Source organism: Panthera pardus, unplaced genomic scaffold (assembly GCF_024362965.1).
Source record: "Panthera pardus isolate Hobbes unplaced genomic scaffold, ASM2436296v1 HiC_scaffold_22, whole genome shotgun sequence".
NCBI classification, from domain to species: Eukaryota; Metazoa; Chordata; class Mammalia; order Carnivora; family Felidae; genus Panthera; species Panthera pardus.
Window position 1 is genome coordinate 55,087,819 of NW_026526788.1, and position 10,893 is coordinate 55,098,711.

The following is a 10,893-nucleotide window of genomic DNA, read 5'->3' on the forward strand; positions in this document are numbered from 1 at the left end:
GAACAGTAACATGAGTAATAATAATCACAGCAAGGAGAAGAACTAACAATAACTGCTCACAAAACACTTCTGTTTGCTGCCTCATTTAATCCTCAAACAAACCTACATGATGGGCTTTCATATCGTTCCCATTTTCCAAATATGGAAGCTGAGGCTCAGAGAGGTAAAGAACTTAGTCAAAACCAAACAAGTAATGAGGACAGAGGCAGGCTTCGTGACATGGGCTGACTGATGCCAAAAACAGTGTCTTAAACATGATGGTTCACTGACCTGCTCTGCGACCCGGAGGGCCACTCACCCAAAGCCTCCTTGGGAAACATGGGCCATCTAAGTCCTCTCCCTCGGGTGAGGAGAGTGGCTGGGCCCATCATCCTCAACCGACCTGACACCACGCACTGCCCCGGGCCTTCAGGGAAACGGATAGAGGAACAGAGAGGGACAGATGCCTTGTACCATTCTCCCCCTGTGCTTTGGGACTCAGGGTACTTTGAAGGCCAGAACTGTCTCATCTTTGTTGGAGTCCCAGCCAAGGATAGAGAGAAAGGTAGAGAGAAGGTGGTGGGCTATGGTGTTCTGGGGAACAAGTGCACCAACGTGACCTTTAGACCAGGCAGCACAGAGGTGCTTGTTGACTGTGTGGAAGGGTTCAGGAGAAGGGGAGCAGCTCCAGGTTTGGAGCGGCCATGTGCTTAGAGAAGACAACAGGGGTGGGAGGCCCTGGCCCCACCGCTTACAAGTTCAATGTTCCATGTAGGCCCCAGCCCAGCCTCTCCCGCTGTGTAGCACCCAGACCACATCTCCCAACGCCCACAGGATCATAAGAGCCCAGATCATCTTCTGTGAGTGCTCAGATCATCTCCTGGCAGCTTGAGAGACCAATGGAGAGAGGAGAGGGAAAAGAGCTTTGAAAAACATCAGGTATGGATGGTCCAAAGTTCTAAGCCAATGTTGTAACCACTGTGAAGATTAATATAATTGTAGTTCTCCTCTTAAAAAGTACGGTGAGAGGTAAGAAGGCAAAAGTTTGGGGATCAATGAAGTTACATCCTCTATTCAGATTGCTTGAGTAGGTGTTCATGGCAGAAGGACTGTGCCACCATCAAGTGTGGTGTGGTCCCAAATCCTGCTTGCTACTTGAAATCTGGAAGAATGGATGCTTTTAGAAAGAAGAGTGGCCAGAGAGAGCCACTGGCTGAATGGGGGCCCCAGCCAATACCATTCACCAATCTCTAAGCAGTCAGGGGCGGACTTCTCAGTGGGGCCTAGACACCTGGTTGGCTTGCAGGGCATGAAACCACACCCCACTCCTAACATCAGGGAAGCCAATGACCTTCACGGCAAATTTGTTTTCAGACCAAGGTTTTTGGATATGGAGGAACTATCAGCATCAGCATCATCAGGAAACGTAAAGCTCTGGAAACATCATTGTCTGGCATCAGCTGTTCAAATACTCGGTTTCCTACCATTGGAAACCTTGCTAAGTTTCTGTGGGATGATAGTAATAAAAACAATCTTTACTGAATATTTGCCATGTTCCAGGCACTATTCTAAGGCTTTGTCTATATTAACACATGTCATCTTCATAATAACCCTATGTGGTAGATATTAGTATCCACAGTTTATAGACCAGGAAATTGGGGTCTAGAGGGCTTAAGAAGTTGCGTCGGGTGCCACAGGCATTAAGTGGTATAGCTAGGATCTGAACCCGGGCAGTTTGTCTCTCGAGTCTGCTCTCTCATAGCATGGAAGGTGGTGGTGCTATTCACATGACTCAATTTAATCCACACACTTTTTGCACATGGCAGGCTCTCCAGGGCCACAGAATTACTGTAATATTTCATATTTATTGAATGACTCCATTTGCTAAGCACAGTATTGAGTGCCTTTTTTATAACAACAAGCCTGCAAAACAGGAGTTTGTATTAATCGCATTATAGAGACGATGAAAACAAGGCTTTAAAGACCGTGAGACTTGCCCAAGGTTTCACAGCTATTAAGTGACAGAGATGAGAAGGAAAACCTAAGTCAGCCTGTCTCCAAAGCTTGGGTGCAGAGCCAACAGGCTGGGGAGCAGCTCGCCCCAGCCGGTTAGTGTCGTGAGAGCGGCTGGAGAAGCAGTGAGAAGCGACGGTCCCAAACTGACCACAGGAGGTGCTACTGAATGCTGCCGACCTTTCTACACCCAGCTTCCATCAGCAGCATCTTCTTGCTGAGGAGGCCATGCCCAGCCCTGAGCTGGACGCTCCCAGGGACAGGGCTAGGTCCAACTGACACTTAGATCACCATGCCCAGTGCGTGGCCCTGTGCTTGGTGGGTGCCCTGCAGATCCGGGGCTGCTGCGAATGGCTCCGTGGGTCAACTACTGCCCTGCTCCTCCTCTCTGTCTCACTGGACAGAGGATTAAAGGGCACGCTCCCAACCCATATTGCCATTCCAGAAGAGGGTGTGAGACACCGATCACTGTACAACTGGCAAGGACAAAGAAGAAAACAATGGGTTCCACTGATGTCAGAGTTGGGGATCCGCCTTGGACGATGCCACTGAGGACTTCTCTGTCTGCAGAACTTGAGCTCTGTCTACAAAGACAACGCTGGAAGTCACAGGACCATCGAAGGTCTGGACAAAATGCACGGTTTCTCCCTATGCAAAATGGGAACTGACACAGCCACCTGTCTATTCCTGGGGACAGGCTAAAGATCAGTGGGGTGGTCTTCTAGCTATCACTCAACTCTTGGAACATGATCATCCAAACGGGGCCCCTTCCTGGCCTCCCTCTCCCAGATGCTGCTTGCCCCAGTCTGAGTCTTAGCCACCGTTGGGACCTCTAGGTTCTGTTGGGCATCCGATGGCCACACTCTCTCCGCCTGCTTGGTTGAGTTGCTGTGTCTCTGTATGACAGTTACTCAGGGTCCGAGACAGTGCCTTTCCTCCCCCAACTCTGCCCTGGCTCGTCCTCACCTTCTCTTACTTTTTAAAGAAATCTTTGTTGAGCTATAACTCACATACCGTAACATTCGCCCTTCAATTACTTAGGAGACACTGTTTATCAATAATTATCAGATCTGACCTTAAGAATCCCTGACTATACCACCTGAATTAAATTGTTCATTTATTACAAAAATTCAAATTCCTCTATAGCATGTCAACAAAAGAACTCAAAAAGTAGTTGTGAGTACCACTCTGTGCTCTAATAATGTATACATCAAACACTGAACACCTGCCTGTACCAAAAGCTAAGCACTTGACAAACACTGAATCGCTTAATCCTTGTAGCAACCCTAAATAGTGAATATTAACAGTTCTTTTCAAGTGAGGAAACTGAGGCACAGAGAGGTTAAGTAACTTACTCAAGGTCACAGAGCCCTGCATAGGCAGCAGATTTTGAATCCGGGTCTGTCAGGTGTCAAAGCCTATGCTCTTAACCACCTCAGGCCCTGCCCCAGTGCACTTTGCGGGGTGAAATATTAGGAACAGAGATGAGCTAGATATCACTCCTGCATGGAGAAGTGGGAAAATTAACTTTCATTTCGATACAGCCCTGAAATATTTTTACTCCATCAAATCAGCACCTGCTGATAAAAGGGCATCGTGACAAATAGGAATGAAAATAAAGTTGTAAAAAGGCCAGGTGCCCTCCCCTGAGTGTGGCCCATGGCGGTGGGAGCCTGACAGGAGAGAGCAGGGGCGCCAGGGCGATGGGAACAGGGTCCGCCAGGGAGACAGGCCTCCAAGGCACCACGGAATCCTCACAACTGTGCTTAAGAAACCAGGGCACCTGCCTCTGCCATGAAGGATGGAGGGGAGCTCTGGAGGGGAGCACTTCCCAGGACCCCATGATCCCCCAACTCTTCCCTGAGCACTTTTAGGAGGGCTGCAGCCCACTGGGCTGGGTCTGCTTCACTACTTCCCAGGCGGACAGTGAGCTTGGAGGCGCCTTCAGCCGTAGACCCAATCACACAGGGCCAAAATCATCATTCCCTCATTCAGCAAATACTGACCAGCACCTACGACGTGCCAGGCGCTGCTCGAGGCACGAGGCTTATGGTAGGGACTCAAGCAGACAAAAGTCCCTGACCTCACAGACTGTGATATTCTGGCCTCGCATCAGTAATGTGAGGGTTGCTGGCAACAGCTGCCCCAGAGTGTACTGTCCTCGAGGGCTCTGGATGGCCCCGAAAATCAGGGCCTGACTGGTACGGCCACTGTGTCTGGGAGAGAAAGACAAGGTAGAGTAGGGCCCCATGTTCCGAGCAGAGGTGAGGTCTGAAAGGGTGGGAAGGGATTGCAGGCTTCCTCATGAGGAAAGAGTAGCTCCCAGGCCAGCACCCTCACCACTGGCTCCTCAGCCATAAGCCATCAGGGGCCACTGACTATATTTACTTATGTAGCAATATACATTTTGCCATATGTCAACATAGAGCCGGGAGGAAGGCGCTGGCATTTATCAAGCCACCGGCTGAAAAGTAAAGCTGGCTGCCAGCCAGTTTCCTTGGGTTTAATAAATCCAAAAGGCTATACGGCACTTTACAGTTTACAAAGCACTTTCCCACGGTTTGAGCTTCACGTAGACAATTCTGGTGATCTGAGTCACGTACCCTCAGCTTAACTCGAGGCAGCTCCATGCATCGCTGCATGCCTCCCCACTTTTCTGCTTAAGAACTTGAATCTGTCTGACCACGGCACTAGCACGTGCAGACGAAGGCTGGCCGTACCGGGAAGTTAATGCCTGGAGGAGCGTGGCAGGTCCTATTTTCCCAGACTGGCTGTGACAATAGCCTGCATCCCACATGCTCTTCTAACAACGTGACTTTGATACTCCTCCCATGGAGAGGTGGGTCTATGTCCCTGCCCCTTGAATCTGTGAAGGCTGTGACCATGGCAGAAATGATGATAGGCGGTTTCTGGGGCAAGGCCACATAAGGCAACACAGTTTCCATCTGGTTCTCTTGGGATGCGTGCACTTAGAATCAAGCTGCCATGCTGTGAGGAAGCCTAACTAGCCCACATGGAGAGACCACTTGTAGGTGTTCTGGCCAACAGTTCCACTGAGGTCCCAGGCGATAGCCAGGCTCGAAGCACCAGCTGTGACCGAAAGAGGCTCCAGATGATTCCAGCCCCTAGCTGTCAAGTCACCCCCCTTCCCCACTGCCAACCTACAAGTATTCCCAGCAGAGGCTCAGACACTGTGGAGCAGAGACAAATCACCTCTGCGCTGCCCCTTCCAAACTCCTGATCCACAGAATCACCAAAACAATAAAATGGTTGTTGTTCTACACCACTGAGTTTCAGTGGTTTTTTTTACACAGGAATCAAAGGAACAGGGAGCAAACGGTGAAGGACAGCAGCCTTTGGAGAAAATGTTCCAACCCCCTCTTGAATGGGTAGGAAATTCGAGGAGACTTTATGGAAGCTTTGCAGAGGTCCTGGTGCATGCAAGACTCCATCAATGAAAGCAGTTACCTTCGCTGGATTTCCTCCTTCCTTGTTCTACTCTTCCTGCTTCTTGGGATCACCTCCCAAATGAACCAGCAACACACAAGTCCTTGTCTGAGGAATCCAGCTACAAGTAGCCTCAGGTCTGCCCTACAAGGCAAGTGGTTTATTCCCATCCCCATTTTGCAGATGAGAAGACTGAGGCACAGAGAGGTGAAGTGACTTGCTCAAGGCCACACAGAGAGTAAAAGGGAAAAGGACCTAGGCCTTCTGGTTCTGAATCCAGCTAAAGAATTGTAGATGAGGGCAAGCAGGCAGGGAAGTCCTCAGAAGCTTTGCAAAGGTTGTTCTCAGAAGCATGGTGGCTGAGAGCATGTCCTGTAACTCACTGTCATTTGAACCCTTGGCCCCACTTACAGTTTAAGATGAAAAACAAAACAGCAGAGCCAGGCAGAGACCATGCCCAGAAAGACCAGCATACCTCCCTAGCCCCAGGCCAGGAGGATTGCACACACTCCCACTCCACGGGCATCTGATTTGAAAACATCCTTTTTTACAGCATTAGGTAGATTGTTTATTTGTTAAATGTTACAGTTTCAAACTTGCTTTGAAGGTCCACAGGAAGATTTCTTTCAAGTTTCTAGAAAACCTGTCTGTAAAGAATCTAACTGTAGGGGTGTCTGGGTGGCTCAGTCAGTTGAGTGTCTGACTTCCACTCAGGTCATGATCTCACAGTTCATGAGTTCGAGCCCCACATTGGGCTCTGTGCTGACAGCTCAGAGCCTGGAGCCTGTTTCGGATTCTGTGTCTCCCTCCCTCTCTCTCTGCCCCCTCTTGGACTTGCGCGCTCTCTCTCTCTCTCTCTCAAAAATAAACATTTAAAAATTAAAAAAAAAAAGAATCTAACTGTATAACAGGCACTGTTTTAAGCACGTTAATCTATTAGGAATCATCCTCATTTATAAATGAGGACAATAAGGCACAGAGAAAATATGTGTCTTGAATAGGTCACAGAAGCTTGTAAATGGCAGAGGAAATGATAAAATTCGTAAATGTTAAAAGGGTAAAATGTTTTTGAAAATGTTAAAAGCAGTGAAATGGAAAATAGTAAAATAGTAAATTGTGAAACACTTACCCGTTTGGTCAGCCTCTGAGAGACTGAGCTGGAAGCAAAAGTCACAGAATCTCAGAACACTAAGTAGGAAGGAACCGGGGGCACAAATTCAAATACCCACAAGGTGGGAAGTGCACACAGGGCAAGACAGTTTTGTGGACCAAGAGAACCAGCTCCCTGGGACTGTCAGTTTGCAACCTTAACAAATCTAACCACCTTGTCCTGTAGGTGAGCAACTGAGGCCCAAAGAGGAGGGGACTTGTTTGAGGTTAACTCAGCTCCTGAGAGACCAGGATCAGATCCAAGACTCTCCTCTATGCACTCTGTGTCTGCAGCATAGTGGGGACCCCCACTCGAGAACGGGAAGGCGGGAGGTGTTTTAGATTCAAAATCCTGAAGCCCCCCTTCTTGGCAGAGGAGTCAGGAGGTTAGGATTTGACTGGGATAGGGTGAGAGGCTGCCCCTAATAATTTGGTTTAAATGTGGACCCAGGAAATGCAGTGTGCCCCCTTGAGCTGAGAGGCATGTCCTTTTATTGAGGTCTCAATGCCCTGGCGAAATGCTTTTTGTCCTTCCAGAGGGCTTTTCCTAGCTCAGGGAATTTCCAGGAGCACGGACAGCCAGAGATGCGACCTTTTCCCCAGGTCTCCCTTGCCATCGCCCTCTTCTGGCCGCTCTTAGAATGAGTACAGCTTAAGGAGAGGCCAAGGCAAAGTGAAGATCAAGGATGGCTGTGGAACATGCCTGGAGCAGGCTGAAACCAAGCTCCCAAGATCCTCTACTTTCCAGCCCTGCCTGCCCATCCCATCCTGTCTGCAAAGAGTCACGGAACACGCATGCCCTGGTTATCTGGCATTTTCTACAAAATTATTGGAGAAAAATGAGGCCCCAAAGAGGCAAATCTGCCTTAGGGTTATTCCACAAGGCCGAGACCGGGAGCCGGGGAGCTCTCACAGACAGACCCAGGCCTGGTTCACCCAGATTTGCAGCACCCAAATCAGCACCCAGCATACCAGAGGTGCTCAGTACATTCCTGAGCAGTCTGATGGCTTCCCCAGTCCAGGCCCCAGACGCCCACACCCATATTGCCTCCCAGATCCCCCAGCACACATCCAGTAGAGTCCAGGATCTGACAAGTCCAGGGGATGGCTGATTCACCCATCCCATTTTCACAGCCTCAGTGTCTCTCTCTTTTCAGGGCAAGGCCACCACCATTCCACCGGTGCTCCAGAGCCCCTTCTCCCTGGTCATGAGCTGGGTGGCGTGAGAACTGAGAGACCTCGGTAGGGACATGCTACCTGCTGATATGTTTTCAAATGACCCAACACTTCTGCCCACCTTCCTAACTCAGAGGCCCCACCAGGTACAGGAATAGGTGGGAATTCTGGAGGGGTATTCCTGCAGGGTAAGACCAGGGCCCTCAAGCCTGGTTTGATCTTCAACCTTCACGAGATTCTCAGGTCTCACAACCCCTCGGCCCTCCAGCCTCCTAGTAACCTGGTTTTCCCCAGACTTCACCCAGTGCTGACCCGTCTGACCCCCAGCCTAGCCCACAGCCGCTGTAGTAACAATACAAATAATTACAGGACCACCTCATTTTTCCATTTGCAGAGAATTTTCCCATAAATCACCCGAGACCTCCTATAATTACCGTCCCCAATGAATTGAGGCTACCAGAGGTCTCCAGGGAGTGAAAGAGTGGGGCCGCTGGCCACGGTGCTCCCCCCCCCCCCCCCAGGCCCGGCCGAGCACAGCGCTAGGAAAGGAGGGAGGCCGCGCTCTCCTTTCCGTGCGCTCATCTCTGCGGGCCGCTGGCCGCTGGCCGGTGGCCGGGCCTCCGAGCCCATCTCTCAGGAGAGTGAGGACCGCTCTGTCTCGGCGGCCGGAGCTCCCCAGACTTGCCGGCTCCCTGGAACCTGCGCTCTGGCCCCGGTGGCGCTGAGGCCCCGAGCGCTTGGGCTCGGAAGCCACGCCCCTCGGGACACACGAGACGGCTGGTGGCTTCGGGAAGGGAGCTGCGGCGCCCGAACCAAACGTGCGCCAGAAAAGACCCGCGCGTCCCGGGGCGCCGCTTCCTGAGGGATTAGAGCACCTGCCGGCTTCCATCTCCGCGACCCCCAGGCCCGGACCACGCTCAGGGGGCTACAGGGAAGTTTTCGGCAACTCGGGTCACGCGCGTTCTTCCTCGGCCACCACTTTCCCTTTGCCCGCTGTGCAGCTTTCCGGTTTTTGTTTTTTGTTTTTTCTTCTTCTTCTTCTCTTCCCAAGAGCAGGCACGAGATGTCGGGAAACTTTGCGCACAACTTGCAAACGCGGGGAAACCGGGGCCGCGGCTCCATCTGAGCCCGGGAGCGGCGCGCCCAGCCCCGCGCGTCCGGCAGCGGCTCGTGCGGAGCACCTGGCTGTCAGACGGCCGGGGCGCCCGCCCTCCTCCGCTGTGGGAACGCTCCCGCGGCCGTCACCCGGGGCGCGCCGCAGGCCCGCGGCCGGGACGTCCCAGCCGGAGTGGCATTGTTTTCCCGGGGAGCCGGGGAATCTCGGGGGAAGGGGAGGGAGACCCGCCCCACAGACGGCAGCGCAGGCTGGCCCACCACTCATTTGCATTTCAAAGGCAAACTTCTGCCGGACTTCTCCGGCGGCGGCCGCGGCACCTACCGGCTTTGCACGGGTCGTGGTAATGCTCCAGCTGCTGCTCCGCGCCCTCCTCGCCTTCCAGCGCCGAGTAGTCCGGGGCGGCGTCCGAGCGCTCCGCGAGCCCCCCGGCGCCGCGGGGCAGCGGCGGCAGCAGCAGCAGCAGCAGCGGGAGAGGCAGCAGCAGTGACACCAGGGCCCCGAGAGCAGTCGCCCGGGGCATGGTTGCGAGGGGCCGGCGGAGACCGAGGGAGTTGCTTGCGTGCACGGAAAGCTCGGCTCGGGCCAGGGACCGTGCACAGGGTCAGGTCGGCGGCGGCCGGGGCACGGAAATTACGCGCGGCTGCCCGGCATGGCTCGGGCGCGGAGCGAGCAGAGCGCGGCGCCCGGGTCCGCGTCGGGGCGCCCAGCAAGCCGCCGCTCAGAGCTACTTGCCCGGCGGCCGAGGCTGCGGCGGCTGCGACTGTGGCGGTGGTGGCGGTGGTTGGAGCAGTGGCCGCTCCGCCCCTCTCCACCCGGGCTGGACCACACAGCCCTCGCCAGGGGCCCCGGGCAGCCAATCACTCGGGCGCCCGAGGCGAGGCCCCTCCTCTTCCCGGCACCTCCGCAACTTCGGAGGAAGGGGAGCGAGGTGAGGATGCTGAAGGCAAGGGCCCGGGGCCCGCCGAGCTCCCACCGAGCCGAGGGCGCCCTTCTCCGGACGCCACCGCGGCCTCCGGCCCCGGAGAACGCTGCTTCTGACGATCAAGGCTGGACTTCCCGCCTCGTTTTAGCCTCACAACTCACTTTACAACTCCCCGATGCACACGTGGGCGAAGGCAGGCAGCGGCGGTTAAGGCTCCGAGCACACGAACCCGATGTGAGCGGTCCGCGTCGCTACCAACTGGCTGGGTGCTTTCGGACAATCGTTTCTCTGTAAGAATGAAGTTAATCTTCTGTCCGGGAGCTTTCAGCTCAGAGGGGGGAAAAAAAAATCACAGATTGCGATTCTCTCAGCTTTTTCAACATCCCTCGTCCGGCCATGACGGGCGCTGGCTGCGGCACCCCACCTCACCTAACAGTAGCGGCTGGTGATACGGGTGCCTTGGGGGAAGAATTATTCAAAATGACAGATTTCCCCTCTTGGTGACCCTATCCTTTAGCAAAACAGTTTAAGATGCTTCATACAGGCCAAAAGATTGACAAATGAACAGCTGTACGTGCTATTTGTGTTGAATTACTGACATGTTTTTATTAAATAAGCCACTCACCATTAACTTGATGGAATAAAAATGACCAACTCCTCAAGTCTGGTTATTTTTTTGCCAATTAAAAACATATGCCCAAATAATTTAGGAGAATAATCAAGAGATATTTGAAACCCAAGGCCACATTATACCTTAAATGTAAAAAAACTGTCAGAACTGAGCCATTGTGATTTATAGACATACAAGGTACTATTATCATGAGGCATTTCAAAGACCTTTTTATGCAAGCAAAATTGGCCTAATCAAGAAGTAAAACACACCAATGTGTAAAGATTTTTCAGCATCACACCCAGTTGAACCTCACTGCGAGCAAAAAAAAAAAAAACAAAAAAAAAAAAACGCAACTTCCTTTGAGGTTTTCATAGGATTTCACAGCCACTAATGGCAAAATAGCTGACAGGGAGCCCAGAGCCAGGCTTTATACAGGACTATGAATTTCCTGCATTATGGTAACCTGCCTTCTTATCT

General features: G+C 52.5%; 1 protein-coding gene across 1 annotated transcript in view; it reads right to left on the minus strand.

Moving 5' to 3' along the window:
* TLL2 (tolloid like 2) overlaps positions 1–9,641 on the minus strand; it is a 121,498-nt gene extending 111,857 nt beyond the window's left edge. The window contains exon 1 of the mRNA XM_019458966.2: positions 9,203–9,641. Within this exon, the coding sequence (XP_019314511.2) occupies positions 9,203–9,401 (199 nt within the window). The 5' untranslated portion in view covers positions 9,402–9,641. The remainder of the gene's footprint in view (positions 1–9,202) is intronic.
* Between the last annotated feature and the right edge of the window lie 1,252 nt (positions 9,642–10,893).